Below are 26,709 nucleotides of genomic sequence, written 5' to 3'. Positions count from 1 at the left end.
GGGACAAGTTGATCGCATCTTTCGGAAGATAGCTTTAATCGTGCGCTTCAAGACATATCTTAATACTAGACCTTGTTAATCCGTATACTTTTAAATCGATCATAATAAAAGAAGAAAAAAGATATCGTGCACTGAGAAGACGCACGACGCGGAGAAATTGCAAGTCTGGCCAATAAAAAAAGAGAGGAAAAATAAATACATACACGCTTACATAACTTATTAAATCTTAATAATAATCTGAACATTTTTAAGCCGATCATAATAAAAATGGAAAGAATTATCTTCTATGTTTTTTACTGAAAAAATGCATAACGCGGAGAAATTACGAGTCTATAGCCGATAAAAAAGGAAGAAAAAATAAATACGTACACTCAAATATCTTATTAAACCTTAATAATAATCTAAACACTTCTAAGTCGATTCCAATAATAGAGGAAAAGATTTTTGTTGCGTTTTTTATCGAAAAGATGCAAGATACGAAAAAATTACAAGTCTAGATAAAAAAAAAGAAAGTAGTTACAACACTTGAAAATATCTTGTTAAATCTTAATAATTTAAACATTTTCAAGTTCGTAATAAAAGAAGAAAAAAGATATTCTTTATCTACCGCGAAGACGCGTGGAAAAAATTGCAAGTCTGGACAAAAAAAAAGGAAAAAAAGATAGCTACTCGGTATCGTCAAATTTGTGATTAAGCGAATCACGATGCGTGAAGGAATGAGTTTCTCGAAAGTAAACTTCAGGATCGGGTGCCACAACGACGACAGGGTGCGGAGTCGGTTTATTCAACCGGCATTCCACCAGTTGCACGCTCGGGAGGAGGCCCGTTTCCCTCCATCCCTCTGTCTCTCTCTCTCTCACTCTCCCTTTCGTCCCTTTTCGAGCCCTTACAATCGCCACGCACGACTGCTACCCTGCTTCCCTTCCACGCGTAATTCCCCTCCCTCTCACGTCTTCTCTCCTCTCGCAGATGCGCGGTGCGCTCGTAGAATAGCGCGTGAAGAACGCGCGAGAGAAGGAGTTCGACGACGTCAAGGATGAAGGAGGAGAGAGAAAACGCAGGGTCAAAGGGTGAAGGGGGGAAGTCTCTTACGTTTCAAGCGCGCGCGCATGACTCATGCCTTCATGAATGGAAGGTTCTTCTGGTCTCCTGCTGTTCGGGCGCTCTGGTTCAATGGTCCACCGGAAACGCCTGGTTACACCCTGTTTCCGTCCATGGGCTCGCTACTACTTGCCGCGAAATAACGGAATGAACGCAACGGAGCGACCGGAAGAAGAACGGCAGGAAGCGTGCCGCCGGCGTAATCGTGGAAATTACGTTCAACCGACGATCATCGTGTCGGATATCGAGGACCAAAGATTGGCGTGTCGACTTTGAATTATTTCATTGTTGTTGCGAAATTGTGTTCAAGGGAAAGAGGATGTTTCTAAACAATTAGCAGAAGACAGTTCTCTCGACAACATTTTTCAAATTTTGAATAGAGAGCCTGTTACTTTTAGAAAGCTGCACAGACGACGGCAACGTAAAATAATATCCGATGTTCTAAAAAAGCAGTCCCTCGTTTAACTCTCTCGACATTTTTCAAATTTTGAATAAAGAGCCTGTTACTTTTAGAAAGCTGCACAGACGACGGCAACGTAAAATAATATCCGATGTTCTAAAAAAGCAGTCCCTCGTTTAACTCTCTCGACAACATTTTTCAAATTTTGAATAAAGAGCCTGTTACTTTTAGAAAGCTGCACAGACGATGGCAACGTAAAATAATACCCGATGTTCTGCCATTGTTCTAAAAAGGCAGTCCCCCGTTTAACCCGGGAACGAACGCCTGGGGTGATTTTTACATTCTAGTATCGAAAAAATAAAGCTCACGTCACAGTAATTTTAATATGCTTCTTTCGTTTTTTAAATATTTTTTGTTTCTCTTTAATTTTTTAAGAAAATGTTGAGTAAATCTCTATATACATATTGTCCCCAAATACTAATAAATTATAAAACAATCAAAAATATGCAATATGTGATTAATAATAACAATGACTTTTAATTGGGGTGTAAAAATCACCCCAGGTGACCATTTATAAAAAAAAATCAGGTACCCGTTTTCGGATTAAACCTGGCTCTCATTTAAACTCTGCCATGATCTCTCCGACAATACAAAAGAGAGAAAAACTTGAAGCAAAAGCACTCACCGATGAAATCGAACGCTTCCTCGAAGTACTGCTTGAGGTTCTGATGGCCGGAGTCCGAGGCGGGTATCTGCCTGTACGTGATACCCCGTTCCTCGTGGTAGCCGGGCAGCTGCGAGGTGACGTTCAGCACCCGGGTGGCGCCGAGGGCGCGCAGTAGCTGCAGATCGGCGGCGTCCCGGCCGTTACCGAGGTACAGGAACGGCAGCACGCGGGACGCCGGGTGGTTGTCGATGTCGGCCGGCTGCGGGGTCGGCGGGCCGGAGATGCTCAGCACGGGACAACCCGGTCCAGGACTCGTGCAGCCGCTCACCGTCGTCGTCGACGGATCGGCGACGGCGGCGGCGGCAGCGGCAGCGGCGGCCGCGCCGTTCGGCAGAAGCGTGTCCTCGCATAGCTCTCGATGCCGCTTGTGGAACTCCCGGTGTCCACCTGAAACATTCGGTAATTAATTAATAAGAAAAATTTTGATATTTTATGTATATATATTATTATTAAGGCCAGTCTACAACGAGTCGTTAGTCGTTAGTCAGATGTCGGAAGAGAGTCAGAAGAAATAGTCATAAGCGTATCGTAAGGCAATCGGAAGTCTGTAATCGGTGATCGTAAGAGATGGCATTTGGCCAAACGCTTATGACTTTTTCCGATTCTCTTCCGACATCTGACTAACGACTAACGACTCATTGTAGACTGGCCATTAATCCTAAGTTGTGATGAATGTAAGGGAAAATGCCAGACGATATCTTTTAATTTTCTGTTTAACGTTTAATTCTGTCAGTCCCGCGAGTATAGCTCGTCGTCGAAGACAATTCCATGATTAGATTAATTTGCACGAAGCGAAAATTAACGCCGAACAAAGCCGGGGCGTACCTGCTTTCGAACGTATACATATATGAAACGTACACAACGCTTGCCGTCGATAAACAATGAGTACATGGTCGGTCGCGATTCTATATCCGTTAGAAACACTGGGAGAAACGTCGCCGAGCCAACTTATTGATTAACTCGGATATATACGTCCCGCATGTTCCGAAATAATTATAACTCGCGCAACGATCTCATCCTCTATTTACAGGCTACTTTGTGGATCGTTATAGATTCTCGTTTAGAGAATCATCATTTGTGATCTGCGAATTTTTACAAATATAGATGTTTTTCCTCTTCGTAAGAAATATTGGAGGTATAATGTCACGCCACATCAATCTTACCTCGCGTCATCAATTTGACATTATCTCGCGAGCGTTTTAGTTTAATCACTCATTTGTATGTTTGGAAAGGTGTGCACGATAACTCTAAACCACTCTATATGTAAGTCAAGGTAAATATTTAATGAATGATCGATCAGGCAAATTTATTTATTTACTTGGATTATAAACGCGGATCGTAACGCAATATTTCGCCTACATCTAAGAAATCTGAAATCTTGAAGATCTCAAAAATATAAGAGATTTTAGAAATTCGGTCATTGCGCTTGTATAAGATCAAGGATTCGGAATCCTAGAAATGTGGAGCATCTGGAAGAGAATCTAAGGATACGAGAAGCGATCGGACTTCAGAAACCTAAAAACACGAAGATCCGAAATTCAATTATCTCACGATCAAGCAGCCGAAGCATTCGAGCAGAATTCGAAGCCTCGAACGGATTTAGGGAGGCGATAAATTTTCGAAAGGATCTCTGAAAATGGGTGTCTCGCGAGTGAAGGCTCTCCGCGATCAACGAACGCGGAGAAAGAGATCTACGTTGCCAGTTGTTGCGTATACCGCGATTAATAGTAGCGTAATTATCTCTGAATGTTTCCTGGAATGTTAATTCATAAAACGGGTTCAGCTCGCGTCTTCTGTATCTCGAGGAGATGAGATCTCTCGGAAACCTGAAGAGACTTCTCGGAATGCCCGCTACATATATTTGTATCATTGGAAAATAAAAAGCGCTAGGGTCTCGTGGATTCCTGCTCTACGATTTACGTAAACGGCAATTGTGAGAGAAGTCGCAGAAGCCGGGATCCAAGACGAATCTCAGAGGGTGATGCCGTCGTCTGAGCGGACGACCGGTTCGCGACAGCCAGCGTTGCGGATGAGGGGTGGGATGTTCCGCGACGGCGCGGAAAAAAATGGGCGGAAAGGAAGAAACGGACGGGGATCCGAGAATAAACGGACGGCGGATAAAAATAAAGGAACGCCGTGAACGCGAAAAGGAGAGAGAAGGCGAGGAAGAAATGTGGGCTAAAAGTGTCTTCCTCTCCTGACCTGCGGCTGCTAAGGCCTGGCCTGGCTCAACGATGACTCACTCGTTAGCCCCCTCTCGTCCTCTCTGGCCCCCTCTCCCCCCCCCCGGGTCGGTTGGCTCTCTCGCGAAGCGGCCACCAACCCCAAACTGTCGTCGCCAATCATTATTCCAACGTTGGCAAAGCTCCTTTCCGATTTCAAATCCAGCTCGTGACAGTACGTGAGTAATACTGTGCAAAACGGTCTGTGTTTTGAAACGAATTTCCGGAAAATTCTCGAAATTAGAAGGAAGGCTCCGCCGATCGTTGCTCCGATTTTGGCAAAAGTTCTTTGATTTCAATGATCTCTGATCGAGTATCGTTACGAAATATGAATTATCTCATGAGTAATGGAACACCGTCTTTGGAAAATAATCATTTAAAAGAACAATGTATATGTAATTTCTATTCCGCGACTTCCATATTGGTCTCGTTTCCATGTATCTAGCTTTCGCTGATCTATTTTTCATGCTACGGTGCTACGCACTATTAATACTGTGCATTCCTTGTAATTTCTGCAGTGCAATAAAACAAATCGCTCATAGATTAAATATCAAACTCTATTTTGTCATAATAATTAGGCTTTATTTAATAAAGTTCGAGAAGTTAATGTTATATTAACTTCTAAAAAATGCTATAGCTGTTGGAAGTGAGACGTGTCTGCGAAGCACAATCTCTTTATTAAATCTTTAGCGACTCCAACATTTGTTGCGAGTAATAGGTGATGATATATTCCATAAAAGTGAGAAAGCAAGAATTCAGTGCCGACAATTATTGTTGTAAAAAGTACGGACTTGAAGAGGAAGTTGAACCGAATACGAAGATTATAAACGGTCAAAGTGTGAGAGATAAGCACGAGAGCCGCAATGATCGTTGCGGAAAAAACCGAATGTGGGTTACTTTATTTAGGTCGGCATCGCGATCGAGATGGTGGTGCGATTTACACGTTTGCGATCGCGCAACGGTCGTCGCACCCGATGGAAATCCTGTTACTCAAACACCATCACGTTCTCGAAGCAAGGATCAGCGACAGCGTTTCGTACTCGCGGCAACGAGAACTGTTGTTTACAGCTTGTGGAATCCACGTTTTTGCTGATACCGAGAATTTTTGCGGATTATATTTACGATCGCGTATCGAAACGGGAAGCGTGCCGAGCACGACCGCGGCGTGAGAAATCCCGATGAAAGCAAAAGTGATCGAATGTTTACACCGAGTATTGCAAAATTGCCGGCGTTGCATTAAACAAAGTTGGAGGAAAGAACGCGATTAACTTGATTAGCGAGCTGCGCGCAAGGAAGAATTGAGGGATCTTTGTTAACGGAAATTCTTCGCTACCTTCAGCGGAAGTTCAATTTGCGAAAATGATACTTTTCTATGTTTATGTTTCGTACAAAGATAGAAAAGAAAATATATGACTTAAAAGATAATACATGACTCCGTCTAATTTCTAAGAAGCCGTCACTGAAATAATTTGGGGATGCTTCGTGCAAAAGGAAGCAACGTAAAATGGGACGATCAATGATTTTCTGTGGTCATATACTTAATGTAAACGAATGCATGCAGCATTTCACGATTAATAATAAAATTTACAGCAAAATTGGTTAAACAATAAATAAATTATTTTCTACGAATTTCATATTTAAACATAGCAACGTTTTACTTTTTAACTTGTAGTTTGAATAGTTTAATTTGAAAATAATTAAGTTTATAACGAGATTTATGTCATCGAATTTTCCCTAAGGAAAACCGAGCTCTAATTTGTCAAGGACGGTTAGAAAGAATTAAAAACAGCTTAAAAGGAAAAGAACAAGCGGGATAATTCAGCATGCATACGTATCGAAGAGAAGATTTCTTCAAGAAGAATTACGTACGTATCTACGGGCAAAACGACCAAATCTTTTGCGTAAGCGTTAAAACGCAAAGTTATATCTATAATATTTTAAAGATTTATACATGCAGGAACGTCGGAATTTAAAGAGCTGTTCGACCATGGTGAAAATCTCGTGATTTCTGGATCTGAATTTTAATCTCATTTTGATCTCCTTAACGCTTAAAATTTTAACGCCAGTTTTGCCTGTAAATATTATACGGAAAATACAATATTCTAACTGGTATATGGCTTGCTTTGGATGACACTTGTAAAATATCTGCTAGCTCAACCGATACATTCTTTTTTCCTTACCTAGAAAGACCAAGACAAAATAATACCTACATTCTTTCTGATCAGGTATGACATCATCGAGACGATGATTCAGGAATACGAAGCCGAAATAGTGATCACTTAATAATAACAATCAAGGAGACAGATGGACAAACTTGACGGTGAACGCGGTGAACAAAAACCGCCGTTTAATCAGTCGGACGATCAATAGTCCCAAAAGTTACTCAGACACTGACGCAATTTTACACTTATGTTTTTTTATTTACCGCAAGCCCCCGAGGGACTTCCCCGTCGCGATGATGTCACTTACGCGCGCATCACTGAGAAAAATGGACAGTTCGTTCAAAAATTAACAAATGTATAATCCGATATTTTTAGTCGGAATTATGAATGGCCGATCAATTATCAATGATATCCGGCTATAATTGATTGGACATTATTCTAATCTTGATCGGCTTTTCATAATTCCGACTAAAACTATCGGATTATCCATTTGTTAATTTTTGAACGAACTGTCCATTTTTCTCAGTGATGTATACGCGTTGAAAAAAAAAAATTATATATTTATCAGAAAGTATAAGAGGAGAAGCTCGTATAACTCTGAAGGGGTCGGATTCAACTTACTCCAAGAATCGAGATTCTCGAACGGCACCAGTCGGAGCACGAGGCAAGGTGCGCCCTTCCTGATCCTCATGACGTTTAAAATTAATCCTGGACGCGGATCAATCCTCTTCCCGCGGCCGTACGGGTCTCACCGCGCCATTTGACACAGAATTTCGCGAAACGGACAATCCTCGCGCTACCCCAGGGGCACGGCCAAGCCGGAGACGCGCGAGATATCTTTTTATTTCTTTTTCTGTTATATATTTATTTTCTTTTTTCTACGGAGCGCTCCGCTTCGCTTCGTCGGAGCACGAGGCGCAAATCGCGACGGCACCACGATTGGCGGGAGACTGCGGGCTGAACGGCACGAGAGAGTTTACATGAGGCCCCAGGTCGTGGGATGAGTCACCGCGCGGCGCGCCGATTGGCCGGCCGTCGCCGTGGCCGCCGTGACGTTCGTGAATCGTGGCCCGAGCGTTTCCGAGCGTACGCGACGCGAACGGCGAGCGTGTTACGGCGATTCTTTACGCGTGCCGCGGCCGCGGCCGCGGCGGCGATGCGGCCGGTTGATTCTTTCATGCACCGATATATACCGGGTGGCACGCCGAATACCGCGCCGCGCCGCGCCGCCATACCCGTTTTTGCGTCCTGTCTCTTGCGCGCGTCTCACCTTTGACGTCTGAAATTTTGCGAAAGCGCTATTTTTCACGGGGGGGGGGGGGGGGGGGAAAGATAACCGTTGATGGCGATTTGTAAGATTTCGTTTATCGGGTTTTATTTCGAAGTCTCCTAGATTCTTTCCTGCTTCACAAACGTCTTTTGCCACGAATGATTTAAATGTTGCGACACATTCTCGTCATCGGATCTCAATGTCGTATAGATTGAATCAGATAATCGGATGCGTTCGGATTAAGCCTGCGGATTCAGGCTCCGGGAACGAATGATCTAAAGGTCTAAACATCGCGGGAGATCTATACGCATGGAAATTCCTTCGATGCCAATGACTAACCGCTTAGAGCGAAACGTTTATTATGCTTCCGACAAAGCGTCATCCTGCTCTATTCTTTTTATCGCGATTTCAAGGTCTTCCGCGAGACGACTGGATCACGATCGGGGCGCGCGATCAAGGATCCGTATAGGATCGCGTCATTGCGTACACGCGGAGTGACGTCGCGCGGCGCGGCTCCGGAGCGGAATTCGTAAAACCTTTCCGGCACTGTGCATGTTTCATGCAAGTGACACACGGTATATATTTAGATTCTCGAATCCAGATTCCCCGGGACCTCTCGGAAAGAGCGTGCGAATCTTGGTATTCTTTCCCTAATTACTGCCTAATTACTCGACATTCTTCCCTAATTCGGTTCTCATCTCTCTTGATATCAAAAGAATTAACTCGTAAGAATTGTATAGTTAATCCTCTAATGGCAAGATGGTTTTTCAGAACATTATTAATAATAGGCAAAGCCGTGGGTCGCATCCGACCCCAACCTTACCATTAGAAAGTTAATTTATGCCTTTTGAAGAGATGCTCAAATTTTCAAACTCACGAGCTTTCACGGTCTTAGATCTTTAACAGTCTCGTCTTTCGAGACCTCGGGACTACTCTGGGATATTCGGACTCTTGGGATTTTTCCATCCTCGGGTCCTCTCAAGTTCACGGATGCACGGATTCTTAAATGTCTGGAGTAGTTTAACGAGAGCCGGAAAACATGCACCAGCTATATTCTATTACCGAGAAGTTTCGTTTCGTCCGTTTCGATTTTTCCTCATCGGTGAATTATTCGCTAAGATTAAATTTTGAATATTGCAATGTAACACAGCTCTTTTACGGGCTTAATGCGTGCCTTTGCAAATTATTGAAATTAAATCTGATTTCTATATCCATACACATCGATAAGGATTTGTTGATCCTTAATACTTTAATTTGTAGTTACTGTTATTAAATGGAATAAAAAATTTTACAATAAATCTATATATTTAAGATTTCAATAAGTAAATAACTGTCAATGCAATTTAATAAATGAATAGCTATCTATATCAATTTATTGAGTAAACAGCTACATATGATAGCTATATCAATTTAATAAGCTATAAATAGCTATAAATCTATATTTAATAAACTGAGGTACAAGTATTTGAAACCTAAAGGATCGATGATCTTGTCACAGCCTTTAAGAAGCCTGAAGTTTCTAATTTAAGAACTTTTTAAACCTCAAGCACTTATAGATTTCAATTTTAGATACATGGACCCGCAGTAAAATTATTTTATTCTAAGTCAAACAGCAGACGCTAATTAATTCAGACACTCCTTTCGAGTGACCAATCCTGGATTTCGCGAATTATTTTAGACGCGAGAAAGTGCAATGGCAAAATTAACAGACCCGACGCTCAGCCAACTTGTGCATTTGTTTTCACGACTATGCACTAAAATACGGCGAACGTGAAGCGAGTGCCAATTCATTATTACACCAAGGAATGACGTACAATTCCCCAGAGATAAGATCTGCGTAGTATCTACGCAGATACATGGGTAGAGAGAGAGAATGAGAGCGGGGAGAGAAGATTGCGATATATAATATGAATCACTGATGTTCAATAAAAATTTTGTTTACAGTATACTGTTTACAACGTGACGAGCGTACGTCTAGAATCGATTGCGGATCGACGTCGGTTTTTCAGCTACCGTATTATCGCGCCACGCATTTTTCCATTGCAAATCGTTATGCAATCACTCGAAGATTTAATTAATGACTAAGCAGGTCGAGTATTTTTTTTATATGACAAATGACTCGGTAGAGACTCGGGATTTCTTTGAAAACGGCTCGAAAATTTTTTCCTTTCTCCCTCTTCCATGCAAATTCTTATCCGACAGCGTTTAACATATATGTACGACGTAGTTGCGACTGAAAGTGAGTCAATATCGATGCGATAGATGGATATGTAATACATAAGATGTGTCAAATCGGAAGCGTATGCGCGCAGCAACGTAATAATATATCGCTGTACACGCATCATAGGCGTAACAACAACAATAAAGTAACAGCTCCGCGAATGTCCCCGCGTCACGCGTGGCAAGGATACGCCAAGACGTATATCCGAGCACGCTAACGTAACTAACGCGATCATAAACGCGCATGTTTTCTTGCGGCCGCGGAGAAGACACGTGTGCGCCTTTACGACCACGACGTGGAGGGGGTTAAACGTACACGTCTCTTTCCGCGAGAGATGATGAATTTTCGAGACGATTTTTCCCGACGTTCCTCCCGCGGCTCTCCCAATCGTTTTCAATCGCACGTCATTCGATGACCAATGGAAGGACGCGTGTCGAACATATGCTCGTAAATGTCGTTGATATCGACGCCCGATGCGGTTGAGCGTGACTCACTGTCGGAGCACTACGCGCGACCCTGAGTTACGGATTGCCGTATTATCGTCCGCGTTCGATCAACGCAGTCACTAACTATCTTTCGAACGCCATCGACTCTCACCCTTCGCTCCGCGACGACACCGCATTCTACATAAAGCGCTCGCTGTTGTTAAGGCCCTCCTTTGTGGCCACGAGTTACGATGTCAGAGGAGAGAAATAAATGTAAAGTTCCGCCTGCAGAAATTTTAACGCTGGAGGATAAAAATCCGCGTGGAAACTGAACTCTTTGAAATTAGACCTTTTACTCATTGGCGTTAAAAGAAAATATTCGAAATGAGAAAATTATTGTCGGTTTTAAAAGACCTAATCTAATGAGATCTTCCGAGGTACATATTTCTCTCATTTTCGAAGAGCCCGAAGTGATATTTTAAATCGTATTGTGTAACTATCACTGTTATAAGTAAGCTTCCTAAACAGTTTTTTGATGAATAGCTATATTATCATTTTCTTAGTCAATATGCCTTTTTCACTTCGTAAATCTTTTAGTCGCGTAAAAGAGTCACGGTGCGGTCTCGCTTTGTGTGCACTTGGCGCGAGACACTACCGTATCTCTTGATAGTAAATGGAGGATATCTCCGAGGTTTTCCTTTTGTCTATGCCTTCCTTAATCATCTTGGTTTTGCTTCCTTCCAGAACAATTGTATAGACAAGAGGAAATGCGGGTAACCTAGCTAGAACGTCCTGCGTGTCTCATTTGAGAAAAGATCCAGAAAACAATGCTTCTCCAACAGAGATAAGTAAAATTTCAGTTTATCCGTTAGAAAAAATCTAGATGCACAAAGTGTTCTATAATTCTTTCTAGAATGAAAATTAAATTTTAATCACAATGTTAAAGTTATTACATCCCAATATCTCCCAGAATATCTCGGCAAAGTGTTTGGATCTTTCTTATTAAAAATGTCTTAGATATTAGAACTTATTCATTCTAATCTTCTGAATTCTACACTCCCATTAGATTCTAATCTCGTTAGATTTTAATTTCCCCAGAAAATCGAAAGTTGCCTTCATTAAAATTCTAAAGCCTTCAAAATCCGAGTCTGCTCTTATAAAAGCATTTGAAAATTCTTTCTCCGGAACCCTCAGATTTTAAAATCCTCGTAGCCTTCGAGGACGTTCGATTCCAAACTAGGACATTCGTTTTTTTTTTCTGTCATCAGTAAACCCCAGATTTATGCGACGTATTTTTCCGCGAATTTCCAGAGTATGACGCAAGTGTATATATTGTCACTGGCGCATCGGACTAAGGCCTATCGATGATTACTATGACTAAGCGTACGTGTTTGCAATTAGTCGTCCGAATTCGGGAAGTATACTATACGCTTTCAAGAACGTTAACCGGCGTAAAGAGGCTGACGTCACCTAATCGCCAATTGTAGGCGTTACGGCAATAAAATCGGAATATATTCTCGTCCACGGTGCACGGACGATATTGTCATTAATACCACCTAATCGGCCACTCCGCTATCTCGTCCAGTTGTGGACTGATATACGGACAAAGAAAGTTCGTCCAGATAAATCACAAGCAAGCCACGGCGATTATAACTCAAGTCAAACGCCGGCACGAGACTCGATCAATAATTTTCCACGACTTCACGGGCAATCTGACTAATGGCGATTATTGCCGCAGGCGTAAAATCGTGGACGGTTCCGGAGAGGAGGAGGGTGGCGGCGCGGGCGTCCGAGGGGTGAATACGACTTGGCAAGAGACGATGTCCAAGGATCACGCGTGGATTCGGCCGCGGGCCTTATTTTGGGCTGACGGACGTAGCGCGGGGAGCGCTACACGCTGTCTCCGCTCCCGCCACGAATAACCCGCCGAATAATCATGCCGACTGACTGACTCATCTGCGTGAAACGTAGTAGGAAACCATAGCACGGCACGGCACAACCACGGCTCGCTTGCTCGCACGCACGCTCGCTCGCTCGCTCTCGTCCAGTCTCAAGGAAATTCCGACGAGTTCGAAGGACGTACGGTCGCTCGTTTTGTCTTGTCCGCGTGCCCGCGCTGATTCATCTCGCGCTAATAACCCCACGCGACCCTCATTTCTTTTTTTTCTCTCCTTTTGCCTCTATCTCTCTCTCTTTCTCCTTCTCTCTCTCTCTCTCTCTGTAACCCTCCGTCTCCCTCCTTCCCTCTCTCGCATTCGATATTTTCAGAGGGAATCCGAGTCAATGACCGGATGTCTGAATGTGTTGCTCGCGATGGTCGATTAACACCTCGAGCCTGGCGATGGGGGTATACCGCATTACAATGTCGTGGTGTAAGGTACACATTTGCAGGTTGCCACGGGACTTGCTATGTTTAACTTCGCCGAAATTCGACTGAGGACAGAGGAAGCTGCTCAAATTAAATGCGAGTCTAGCAAAACACGTTTTTATTAGGCTTATAAATTTACGGATCGTTTCTGACGTTCGGTCTGTCTCGTTATGCTAAATCGGTTAAATCAAGAATACTTTTGTTCCTTGTATATTTATGCACATTTATGGACTGCTAAAGTTCACAAAAGCGTTCACAAAAACGGAAGAACGGTGGAAGATATCCAATAAGCAAACAATTACTCACAGATTACTCAGGCATTCTCGAGAAGGTCGAGGAAAATAATTGGGCAATTCATTTATTGTTTATCGCTGGAAGTTTTTTGGATGGTCTTTATCATTCTCCGTGATTCATCAATTCATCAATTGATTACATTCACTACTTAAGTCACTTCACTTTTACTGCTTAACCCTTAAATGCCACACCTCTCAAGAATCTCGTAAATGACACATGGGGTCTAAGAGACCCCAGTATGAAAAATGTCTCCTTACTTATTGATTTTTTGATATTTAGTTATGAAAATTATTTTCAATGTTGTTCAAGGCTTAGAAAAGAGAATAAAATGCTTATATTGTTAAAATTTCAATTTCAACATAGTATAAAAAATTAAGATCGCCAACAGTTAAAATGTTGGCTCCAAAATCAAAAAAATAAAAATTAATAAATAAATAAATATGAGCTCCATATTTGGCGGGAACATTTGAAAATATATCATTCTAAAGGGTCTGGGGTCCGCTGGACCCCGGGTGGCATTTAAGGGTTAAGTCTTTTTTATGTGCTATGGCTTCAAGTGTCTTTCGACTTTAGACACTCGCTTCCCGAATCTTGGATCTTAGAAAAATAAATAATGACACATAATCTTATAAATTTATTTAAATAACTGGCGGACTAAGTTTAAAAATTTGTCGTTGGTAAATATTCAGACTTTTGGTTTATACTTTTTGCGTCCTTGATCTTTTGCATCCTTATAAAATGTATGCGGTGTCGCAGCTTGCAAGGATCTTACTTTTCGATTCGTAATAAGATAATACATCAATAAAACATAAACCAGCGTTATAACACTTACTGCGTTATAACACGCGCCGTATCATTAACTGCCAATGCGCCGTTTACATTTTCCAGGGAAGAATTGCGGATATACTGTAGCGGATCAGGTTTTGTAATCCTAACAGGTAGGTAACTCTGTTCTAGCCGCCATTCACTTGTTGTATACAAATATAAGATAATTTAACGTGAGAACGAGAAAGAGAGTTGAGTACATTATAACGAAACCTTTTTACACGGGACTTTGTCTTCAGAAAAATAATTTTGAAAATAAAAGGATTAATAACACCTTTGGTAATTTGTCTTAAGTTCGAATTTCAATTTAACTTGCGATTTTAATCATCCGATATATTTTAACGATTTCGGTTATCATGGTATGAATGAAAAGAAGGTTTACACTGTGCTCGACACCGATAAAATAGTTGCTGAATTTATCAATCTATGGCACGCGATGTCGTGACAGTTATACAAGCAGAAAATAAAAAAGCGACACATTACCAGTCCTTACACGTTGAAATTCGAGTCTCTCGAAAACGAAGCGTCGTACAGAAAAAGAAATTTCTACATTTTCCACTTGTTTTTCACGTAGGATTATATCGATGCGCTTCCCAATATTCTCGTTAGTTTGTATCATCGATAACACCCTTGTATATTTACGTCGACGCCATAGGAATAAGTTGAACGAGCAGTTACGGGACGCGGCTAGAGTCACCGGACACCCCGTATTTTTAGATCCTCCATCACGATCCTAGCAGTACTTGAATCACGCCGGTACAGCACAAAGGGACCTGAAGGGTGAAGGGGTAAGAGGGGGGGCCTGGAACGATTGTGAGCTGGACGCGCGTTAGTCATTGATACATTTTAAAGCGAGCTGTGTATCGGATGACTCATACGTAATAATCGTCATCGACAGCTGATCCAGATGCGTTGTACGTTGTTCTGAGGCGCGCGCTCCCCCTCGATTAGACCACCTTCTCGTTGCACCCTTAAACGGAAGGGGGATGAAAAAGCGGCACAATGGAAAAAATACAGCAACCCCCCACGGCTTCAGAGAGCGATGACTAATTCATTAAGCTCCGAATTCGGCTTCATTTATTGACTCTAAATACTCCGAAGTGTTTGCTCATATATAGTAACAACATATAATTTAATTAATTTAAGTTTTTATAATAAGATTATTATATAATTTATATAAACTTATTATTATTTGATTAGCTATACATACATCTGATTAATTTATTTATATGTATATTACAAAGTTATAAATTTTATATATATATTTCATCATTTTTAATTATATATTAGTATATCAATAATTCATTAATCGTTAATATCAATTTATTATTATTACACATTGTTTATGCATTATGGTCTTCTTATTCTCTCTTCTGTGACTTTATAAACGGAGTCGTACTTTGAAATTCTTCGTCTTAAAATACAAGTTATGCAGTTATACTATGCAGTTCTAAAAGTTGAATTTTTAGAACTAAAAAGATATAGCCTAATAATTGAAATGTCAGCTAGACTAATATTATACGATATATTTGTTGCAATTTTGTTACGTATCAAACAAGTACATTTCACTATTGTTGCATAGTAAAACGATAGAATAGCTTCCAACGATCGAATTCTTAACTATTAGAAAGTGCATTCAACGAATACAAAATACAATGTTTCACGATATACACGATCTTACAGACGGACGCAACGTCGTTCCGCTTCGTTCCTTTTAAGTCTTTATTCGAGCAATTTTTCAGCCTCTTTCTCGAGCGAAAGTCGCGCCGCAGCACGATCGAGGCACGGAAGAGCGGACGCACCTGAAAGGGTTAAGGTCGCGGCGATAGGAAAATCTCGTAACCCGCGCAAGTGACTCACATCTAAATCGTCCCGAAAGAGAGTGAGAGACGCAACGGCGACGACAACGCAGGGGATACGTTATGCAATCGTGATTTTGACATATGGCCGTTCGTGCGCTTAGCTAGCGTAAACATGCCGTAGGGTCGATATACACGGTGACTCATGCTTTCAACGTCGCAGTCAGTCGTCGTCGTCGTCGTCGTCTGAGAAAAATGCGATCGGGACCAACCGGGAGACCAGACGCGCGCATTAGCCTCGCCAAAACGAGCCACACGATGCTTCGCTCTCGTTGTTTATAGGCGGCCGCGAATCGTTACTAATTATGTAATAACCAGACACGATGTCAAGAGTGACGTCTGCGCGCTCATTGCTGAATAACGAAAAGAAGAAATGCCTGAGAGTAGTAAAAAAAATAAAATTGTATTACTTTTATTACATATTAATATTATTATTCCTTTCTCTCTTTTTCCTTTCCCCCCTGCCCCTCTCGAATTGTATTGCTATTGTGCCTTTTGATCGATTCGATAATTTTTTTAATAACATATTTTTATAATATAAATTATATTTATAACGAGAAATTTTACTTAAAAAAATTTGCGATTCTGCGATTTTACTTTAGGACATGAGAATTAAATAAGAGAGATATAAAAATATGGAGACCATATATAGCCTAATGTTGTTGTATCGTTAGATTTTTTTATATGTGATTCCCCGTTTTTACGTGACACGCTACATTATTTATTTCCTTCGACTTCGAAAATTTTATCGCCGCGGAGCGTTTACGATACCGTTATCGCGAGGCCTGCGACGACGTAACGCAGACCTCGGTGAAAATCACGTGGCCATATTTAGCGACTTTTAGTGCGCGAATGTGGGCTTAATATTCAATTCGGCACGATTAGCGTGCAAACTCTGGACAAATCTCCCGTAATGCTCCGCTATAATTCATCTCCCCTTGCTGCGCGGCATCGCGAAAACACGGCGAAAGCGCAGATCGCGGCGCGCAAAATCTGTCCGACTATTCGCGGCGTCATCTCCGACGTGAGTCACTCCTATGAATAGATCCCCACCTTTCGCCTTCGTATACGCGCCGACCGCGACGATGCGAGCACGATGTCGATGCCGTCGTCGTCGTCGTCGTCGTCGTCGTCGTCGCCGCAGCCGCAGCCGCAGCCGCGCGATCCGCTCGAGCGGATCTCTCTGTCCGCGTTCTCTTCCTCGAGCCCTCCGAAACCCCCGAAGCCCTCTCCCAACCCCCATTATCTCGCGACATTCACGTGGAAAATTAACGGGAACATGATTCACCTCCCCAATCTCCCTAATTTCACATTCGCGTAGCGTAACATTCAGATCTACGATTCTATCGTAGATGAAAGCTATATTTATATCGTTATCCGCTCGATTCTGAATGTTGAATCGCGTGGCAACGCGATTTTAATTATTAATAATTAATTAAGCCGATTGAGATCTTCTGTGCAGAGGAACAACATTCCCTTCGCTTTCGCTTTTTAACGAATATATGTGCCGTTTAAATCTAATATTTACTATTTTGCATCTAACAATAAGTGGTCAGATTTTTTAATTATGCGAAAAAAAGCTGTCTTTCTTAAAACACGTCATTCTTAAATTCTCGTGAACAGTTTTTACGTCAGAGAGACGCGCGCGGCGTATCTAAAATAAAATTATGCCAGCACTGTTTACGCTGACGAGAAAGAAGTGAAGCGGAAATATGAGGTGGTTAAAAAGAGAAATAAAGAAAAAGAGAAAGCAGCATTAAAGTAAAGCGACGTTAAATCACTATTATTTTTCTTCAGTAAATATCAGACTGGGAAGAAATGTTCACGCAAGGAGAAATAAGATAAAGACGATAAAGAAGTAAATTTAATCCTCCCAATATTGAATTTTGCTTTTTTTTTTAAACAGACTATTTTTGGCCATCTGTCTTCCTTTATTTTAGCTTAAAACAAGATTTACGAAGAAGAAGAAGAAGAAGATTAATGATAAAAACGAGAGATTGACGGGAGCTGCAGAACACGCTTTTAAGAAAACAGATTAATATTTTGATAATAGCGTATCATAAAAAAAGGGGAAAGAGTACGAGACTACGAAGAATTAATAGTATATAATGAGCGTAAAAACGGTGGCAGAGAATGATCGGCGTAAAAGTTTCGACGCGCGATTGGCGGGCCGGCAGAAATATCGCGCTCGCATCATCGTTATTTCCGAAAACCAGAGACTCGACTCCCACGTATAGAGGACCGGATAGACGACAAACAGAGAGTACGCTGTGTTTCGCGGCCGCTTCGCTTTTGTAAACAAATACCGCGTTACAAGAAAAAATTATAAGGGACAGATCGGCGAGGATCGTTCATCCTTAGTAAAAATCACCGGGATGATTTATTTTGAATTTGTAGCTCTCACGCTAATTAAAAATTCATTATATCGATAAATCTCGAAATTTTTAGACTATTTTTAAATTATTTGCGCTAATATCCCTTTTGCGAGTTAATTTGCTAATTCTGTTTATCATAATTCCGCTTTGTTAGTTTACTAATTCTACTTAATCTTGCATATTAACAGATTTGAATTGTATAAGCTTTCAAGTTCTGTATATCTTCAAATAAAATAATACGCAATATCGCAATATCTATTGTCTATTGAAAAATTTGTCTAAGATGTTTTGCTAATATGTGTACTATGTGTAGGTCATCCGATATCTTCGGATATCATTATCTTACTATTATCAGTTGTACTATATTTGATAGCACAAGAATCGTACCTAGCAAAGTTAATTTTCAGCAAATGTGGTAGTAACTATAAATTTGCCACATGAGATATATTACGGATAATAACCTTTCAGAAATATTACGAGTCCCTAGTTTTCAATTCGACTGTATATATCAATTTTGTTTTGCAATTTGCTTTCGGATAAGGCAACGCAGTTAATATAAAATAATTTATAAATATTCAGTTTCTTCTAAAAAATTATTTGTCAATTTATTTCTTTTTCAGTGGAAGGATTCAATGGCCAAAATAATCGCGAGATTATTTTTTAAACGATTGAGCAAAGTTCATTCATCTCTACCGATCCATAAAGCAACACACCGGTCGAAGGTGTGTAAAAAAAAAACCCGAAGAGCACTCACCGATTAGCAGAGCCGGCTCCCGATCGTCGTCCACGAGTGCAGCAAGTACCAGGAACAACGGGTGCTGAGCGGGCAAGTGTTCCAGGTCGTCGGTACAATCGTCGTACACTATGACTTCCTTGAACTGTCTCTTCCTGAGCAGCTCTTTGCTCTCGCGAGCGGTTGCGAGATCGGCGAGAGTGGCCTTCCCCAGCTGGAGTCTGCGTCGGTTGAAGCGATCCGAGCAGTTGACGTTAATGGCACCGCGTACGTGATTGACGTTGTAAAGTATAAACGGTCTGCAATCCAGAATCACTGGCGGAACGGCGGAGGGTCGTTCGAGATGCACGAGACGCTGGGCGAGGTCGTCGGCGGTGATGACGCGGGTCTTGCTTAGCACTAGCTGGCGATGAAGGCCGTTCTCGGCGCAGGGGCTGGTAGGCAGGCTGACAGTCTCCAGTTTGCAGCGCTTCGTGGTTACTGACAGGTGCTGATGGTGGTGAAGATGGTGGAGATGGTGATGATGATGATGATGATGGTAGTGGAGATGGTGGAAGCCACGACGGTGGACGTCGTCGTCTTCGCCGTCGCCGTTCGCCTCCTCGTTGATCACTATCGAGGGCGGCTCAGTGGGATTGTTGTTGCTGTTGTTGCTATTGTTAACGGCGATCGGCGACGCCGCCGGCGGTGCTGGGAAGGCGCAGGGACTCGGTCCTGGCTCGCTCAGGCTGCGGTTCAGCACGAGCTTCAGATTGGCCCGAGGCCGGCCAGCCGACACTGGCTCGCAGCATAGCAAGGTAGACATCGAGGAGGACGATGGAATTCGGTCTTGAGGCCGATGGTCGTGCTGGTTGTGTCCGCGGTGATGATGGTGGTGGTGATGGTGGTGATGGTGGTGGTGGGTGTTGTTGGAGTTCACGTCGATGGTGCTTACGTCGTGATGGCACGGTCCTGCGGTCGGCGCTGAAACGTCAACGATCGGGATACGTCAGCAGTTTTTTTCATTCCTTTCTCCCTTACGTCAGTTGATATGACAGAATCTCCATATTCGCGCATTCCTTATTCGCGTATTTCGCGTATCTCTTGCGGTTATTTGCCATTGGTTTCCACACTGGCGAAAATTCGCACGCTCGTAAAGAAATATTAAAATAAACGGTTAGAGAGAAGAATGATCTTTAGCTTTCATTTCAACTGACTTCTGAAAATTGTGTGATTTTTGTTTTAAAATAAAATAAATTAAAAATAAAACGATATTTTTACTTCCTCGTTATATACCTATTTTCACATAATTTTAATCTTCCTACGTTTCCTTTTTCCGTATTCACAATTTATGATTTATAATAATTTTGTAAGATTTCTAATGCCTCTGGATTCCGAATTATTCAGATTCTAGATTAGAATCTACACAACTTCTCTATTTTCTGTAACTTGTTACAAATCACTAATCTTATCTCGACTGCGAATACTCAAAAATATGAGGGATGTTAATTGAATCGAATTGATAAATAAGTATAAAGTCCATGCGTCTTCGAATTAGAGCCTTCTAACTTCCACGCAAGAGAATATATAAATAATACTTCAAATTTTTCAATGCTCGTATAACAAGTACAGATCGCGGAGCCTTCGAATTCTTGGGTCCTTGCGTTATCCCGTTCTTTTAGTTACAATTCTAATTTGGCAGTTGGATGTCGACCAATGTGCGTTACGAAAGATCTGTTGTAAGCGACGATGTACTAAGTTAGAAATTACGTGATACACCCGGGATTTGCTAGCACGCGATTTGTTTGTTTTTATAAATAACGCCGCGCGTACTTTACCCGCGTGTCGCTCCGTCTTAAAATCTAGATTCCTTGGACTTTGTAGTTTATAGATTTCTCCTTTGACATCTTTCTTTTACAACTTCTGAAATCATCTCGATCGTATCAAAAATATCTCAAACGAAGACCGCGTGAATTCAGCACGGAGTTGCTGCATCATTAAAATTTAAAGGAGTTCTAGTTTCTGAATTCTCAACCTACCCAAATATCGAAGATATTGGATTTTGGATTTAATGAAGATCACGTTTAGATTACATTTGTATTATTTTTTATTTTTACGTTCATGTGAATTTTATATTTTTCAATGAATCTGAGTCTTTTCGTTAAGTTTTGGAAAGCTTAATAGAATTAGATCGAATCAAATGATACTCAGTTAGAATCAACGGCCGATTAAACGGGAAATCATCGGTTACTCTTTCCCTCTCTCTTCCTCTCTTTCTATCTCTCTCTTGCCCGACCACTCTCCCACTTCTCTTCCGCCATCGAAGTTTCTCTCCGGCCCCGAGAAGTCTTCGAGTTCGTTCTTTCGTATGAGTAAACGCTGTGGAATTCGACGCTTCGAGCGGCAAGTGAGACCCCGCGACTAGCGATGGGCCCGATACCCTCGCAATACCTATTGATATCTCTCGCGAACGGTTGTACAAAGAGGCATCATCAAACAGTCCGAGAAAGTTTACTCGTGAAAAAGCACTGGCGAATGTATTAATTTGCATAAAATCAACATATGGAAACTTTTTAGGAAAAAAGACTTTGAATACTGCAACGTTATTATTTTTCGCAACATATAAATTATTCAATAATAATAAAAGTGAGAAAATGAGAAATATTTTGCTTCATATATGCTTTTAGTAAAAAAATTTTCACTGAAATTTAATCAAAGCATTATTTAAAATTTAAATAAATGAAAAACTTACAGATTAAATAAAAAGCCTCAAACCCGTAAATAAAATTTATTTAAATAAATTCCACATTTCCATTTTCAATTTATTTCAATAAGAGGGAAATATATTGAAAACGTGATATATGTTTCTGTTATTTATTTCTATCATTTGTAAACTTCGTTATTTTGCAGTTTTATTCGTTATTATGTCTGTAAAGTATCTGTGTCATTTATTGACAGAAAATAACGAAAAAATTTATTCAATTTACTATTTAATTCTCCCTTACATTTTCCTAAAAATTAAAAGATTAAACTTTACGGAAGCAAACTATAAATATCACGGTATTTTAATTATCAGTTAACTTCAGACGCACTTTGTGAAAATACCAGTTTTAATCGTAGCTTTAATATCCGCGATAAACAAATCGCGAAGCATAATGAGCGCGCTTACGTTAAGGGAAAGTCCGGCACGTATTTTTCAAAGAATCCGTCATTGAGAACTAACGCGATATTCATGAAACGGGTTGCGACGTAAATAAAGTAATTTATTGTCGTGTTGACTAAAAAATAAGGATAAAGGGATATTTGTTTGGGACTATCGCTACTCGCAACCTGACCGGGGCATTCAGCTTTACGGACAGGTGTAGCACCGACACCTGCCATCGTGCGGAATACGTCGTCCTGCGTTCTCCCATTCACCCGAAAAGAATGATAATTTCTCCGGATTAATCCGGAGCCTTTCATATTCATCTCATTATTTCAGCGGAATCGTAGTATTTGCCCAAATATTTGGGACTGTAGCTGTAGTAAATTATGTACACACGTATAAAGAGTCTCACTCAAGATGCATAAATTAAAAAAGGTTTAAGAATACATGAATCTAAAGATTTGAAAATTCAAAAATCAAGACATACAGTTCAATATTTGAGGGGGAGGGGTACTCTTAAGAATATTTATCTCAATCTCCAGCTGGATGTAAGAACTCGTCACTTAAAAGACTCGACGATTTAAAAATACACTTCAAAAATCCTGATTTTAATTAACGTTTTAATTTACACAGATTTAAAAGTGGACCAAGCGTCTCGATTTCTCATTTACATCACAGTTATATCCCTGATCTGCATTCGGCAGCAATTAACTGGCGCAACTAATTAAAACATTCGGTAAAACATTTGCAAACGATTAAGAATACACTCGCGTAAAATATAATTTTATATTACCTAGCATTTTCCAGCATTTTAAATAATCTATTTTAATCAGATAATGGTTGTGCAATTAAATTTACACAAAAAGAACTAAAATCTTTTAAACAATCTCCATAGAGCAGAATTGTCTCTTGCTGAAAGCGTCTAAAAATTTGGAAAAATTATACTCATTTGTGTAAAAAGAAGTTGCACGAAAAGGCAAGTTCTATCAAAAAACTCAAGATCCGAAGATCTAAAAGCTTTAGGATCGGAAAAAAGCCAGTTTCCCTTTTTCACTTTTGAAATTTCGTATCAAAAGAGCATCTATGTTATACGATTTCGAGCACTGTTCACAGAGACTCGTGGAAAGTGTCCGAAGATACAGCTCAATTAAAACGCCTACGTAGAAGTAGAGTAATCTAACGATCGTGGCATCCCAAGTGTTTTAATTCTCGACTCACGCATCCAAGGCACGACAGATCGAGAGATACAAGCGCGTTTTAATTGCAGAATCCTCGATGTACAAATCCGGGGAAGCGAAATGCGAGAGATAGCAGGCATCCCAATGGAAAACATACGTCACTTAGGCGCTAGGTGACTGGAAAACTCGAAGAGAGTCCGAAAGAAATCCCGGTTACACACCTTGCATCTACATATCCAGAAACCGTGAGGTCCGGGTCCGATGGCTATAGAAATCCAGCGACAGCGATCCGAGTGCCCCAGTTTTACGTTCCTACACGCTCGGGAAACGGAGGAGCCCGTGGAATATTACATCCGAGAGAGAAAGAGAGAGAGAGAAATCCCCGGTTACGCACTCCCGACGCGATACCGTCCGCGAGTACGCGATCTTATCGTGGGGATCAGGGAACCGGGAGAGGAGGAAGAGGGAGGATAAGGAAGGGAGGAACGTGGGGAGCGACGGATCTCGTCGGGATGACGTCACGGGCTCTCAAGAGAGCGCGATCGCGCGGACCCGGGGGGCCCCGCGAGGCTCACGTCGGGCCAGCATGCTCCCTGCGGGAACGGGCGAGAGTGCGCGCGCGAGGTGTACGGCACACGGGAGATCTACAGCCGCGGGAGCGCGATCGATGCGGAATCCCCTGCCAACGGCCGGCGAGCGAAGACTGAGGAGGAGAGGCCTGGCCTGGCTCTAAAGCGCGGCGCGGCGCGGTACGCGGTACGCGCGGCGACGACGGCGACGACGACGAGGTCCGCCGGCGACGAGGAGAGCGGAGAACGTTCGAGGAGAGTGGAGAACGCTGCCCGGCGCGGCGGAGGACGGGGGTCCTACGGGGGCACCGCCGGAGCTCTGCGCAGGAGCGTAATTTAACCCCTCATACCGAGCCTAACGCACGTCGCGACGCACGGTTTAAACGGTTTAAACCTTTAGCGCGCTAGTTTTTTTTGTCGGAGAAGAAAAAAAGAGTACTTATTGCAAACACTGTGGTATTTTGTAAGAAAAATGTGAGATGCAGTTCTATCTGAATCTGGAGATTCGCGTGGTCCTTTCGTTGGCTGCAGAGGCGCCGTGTCTGTTTTGAAATTTCCGCGAGCGGAAGGAGGGGAGAAGCAGACTCTCGATAAAATTTAATTTAAATATAAATAAAATGTAGAAATGTAACATAAAAATAGAAATTACAACAGATCACTTTTTTAATTGTTTCTAGCTGAGATCTTAACCAAAATCCAAAAACCAAAATTAAATTCAAAATTCATATAAAGATTCTTTTAAAATAAGAATTAAATTTGAAATTAAAGACGGAATAGAAAGCCAATTCAAATTGAGATAAAACTAAAACTTTATTTTTCCTCGACAAAAAAAAGATTCGAGCGTAAAATTCACAGAAGAAATACAACTGTTATTTTGCTGAAAGCGATTTACTTAAAAAAAATCTTCTGGATGTGATTATTGTAAAATATGATGCTAAACACTCAGCATCTTATATACTCGCTCTCCCTTCTTATTTTCTCTTTTGGCAGTATGAGCATAGAAATGGCACAGTCTGGCTTTACATCTTCCTTCAGGGAAGGAACTTTTTTAAGAACTTCTGATGGAAAATGCCTGTCTCGATAGAGTCTTGACAGAGTTTTGCCATTATAAGTTGAATACCCTCGTGTATCCACGAATATAAATAAATTCTACAAAGTTTTCAGATAAATCTTCCATCGATTTCTTCAATAAAATTCACAATAACTTATGAATCATAAATCAAATTATGATTAAGTGTCCCAAAAATTTCGAAATTTTTTAGGGAACGTGCTATCAATATATTATTTGTATCCAAATAATGTATTTGTAAAGAATGTAAAATACAAAATTTTTCATTTTTACTGGAGTTTCAACTTTTATCTCAATTCGAATCGTCTTTCTATTCGGTCTTTACTTTCAAATTTAATTCTTATTTTAAAAGAATCTTCATATGAATTTTGAATTTAAATTTAATTTTCGATGTTAAGATCTCAGCTAGAAACGATTGAAAAAAGCGATCTGTTATATTTATTTTTATCTTATATTTCTACATTTCATTTATATTTAAATTTAATTTAATCGTTAATTTTTAGTTTGATTTTCACATGGACATATTTCACGATCGACTCTTAGATTTTCGTAATATCCTCTTGCATCCGTAAATATTTGAAAATTTTCGGATGTCAAACTTCTCGGAAACGCGTCGTATGTTCCGCGAGTAAAAGGATCCCCCAGATATTCTAGAACTGCCCGAATTTCCAATTTCCAGACTCTTTCGACTCGTATGCAATATTGACTATCGGCAATAACGAAAAAAGAAAAAAAAAAGGAAGTTCTGCGCCATCGTGCGTGCAATGCGCAACGCGCGCTCGATGACTCATCCGGCGACGGCGCAAGCACACGCGCTTCGCGTGTGTGCACACGCACGTATTGTGTACACTTGTGTACGTTCGTACGACCGGTGTGTGTCTCGAGATATATACATTACGCCACAGCCGACACTGCCGTACCGAGAAAAGAGTTCCTGGCGCACGCTCGATCGATGTCAGTCTCGGTATTTTGAATATTAATAGTATCACTAAGATCGCGCGTGAGAACTATAGCAATGAGGCGTAAAGGGGCTTCCACATGATCGATAATATTAATCCCGTCTTGAATATTAATATCGAATGGTCTCACCCGTTTCTCCATCACGTCAGCATTTCTTTGCTTCTGTCTTTGCTTTCCGCGCTATTTCATCAAACATTTTTATCCTCTGGTTACGAGAAAAAAAACCTGTAATTCTAACTTTGATATTTCTCTGAATAACACAGTGTGCGATCATAAACGACGTTGAGAGATTTTGAAGCGTTCCGTATGAGGAAAGATTGAAAAGTTGTCCAAGCATTAAGACGTGACTAAAGACAATTTCTTTCTTCCCAGGTAATTTCGTATCAAAATTTATATTGTGCATTGTGTTTGCTCAGTGACAATCAGTGCACAAACTTGCGCAAACGAGTGATATGATCTATAATCGGAGCTTTCCAGCAAGCGACACAAGTGTCGTTTTGTCTTTGTTACTCATTGCCAAAAAAAAAAAAAAAAAAAAAAAAACAAGATAGAACAACGATCGACTTGTGTCGCTTGCTGGAAAGCTCTCAATGTCGTCGTCAAGTACTACGCGAAAGGATTATAAATCTAAGGATCAATTAGATTCGAAAGTACTGCAAATTCAACACGTAGAGACCTGAGGAACCTTTATCTAGAAAAATTTCCGTGGAAAAATTTTTCAGGATTCAATAAAAATTCAAGTATCCCAAATATTTGTGACACAAATTTCTTCGCTTATGTTTCACACGTGTCAAATTAGACATTCGAAAAATCTCTCAGAGAAATAT

The 26,709-nt window shown here is 41.1% G+C and overlaps 1 protein-coding gene across 3 annotated transcripts in view; it reads right to left on the bottom strand.

Moving 5' to 3' along the window:
- Positions 1 to 26,709, bottom strand: part of LOC139769236 (dual specificity protein phosphatase 10) — a 40,158-nt gene that overhangs the window by 5,727 nt on the left and 7,722 nt on the right. The window contains exons 1-3 of one of the 3 annotated variants that reach the window (XM_071700129.1): positions 23,506 to 24,079; positions 19,004 to 19,933; positions 2,187 to 2,615 (exon numbers count right to left, since the gene is read on the bottom strand). In XM_071700129.1, coding sequence (XP_071556230.1) covers positions 2,187 to 2,615; positions 19,004 to 19,933; positions 23,506 to 23,512 — 1,366 coding nt within the window. In that variant the 5' untranslated portion in view covers positions 23,513 to 24,079. Of the gene's footprint in view, positions 1 to 2,186; positions 2,616 to 19,003; positions 19,946 to 23,505; positions 24,080 to 26,709 lie in introns of those variants that run through there. The other 2 variants (XM_071700120.1, XM_071700112.1) reach the window with 2 other exon arrangements.

The sequence above is a fragment of the Temnothorax nylanderi genome, unplaced genomic scaffold (assembly GCF_030848795.1).
Source record: "Temnothorax nylanderi isolate EJ_2023f unplaced genomic scaffold, tnyl_v1.0 TNYL_tig0002_pilon, whole genome shotgun sequence".
Classification (NCBI taxonomy): Eukaryota; Metazoa; Arthropoda; class Insecta; order Hymenoptera; family Formicidae; genus Temnothorax; species Temnothorax nylanderi.
This window is presented reverse-complemented; position numbering and strand designations above follow the sequence as displayed.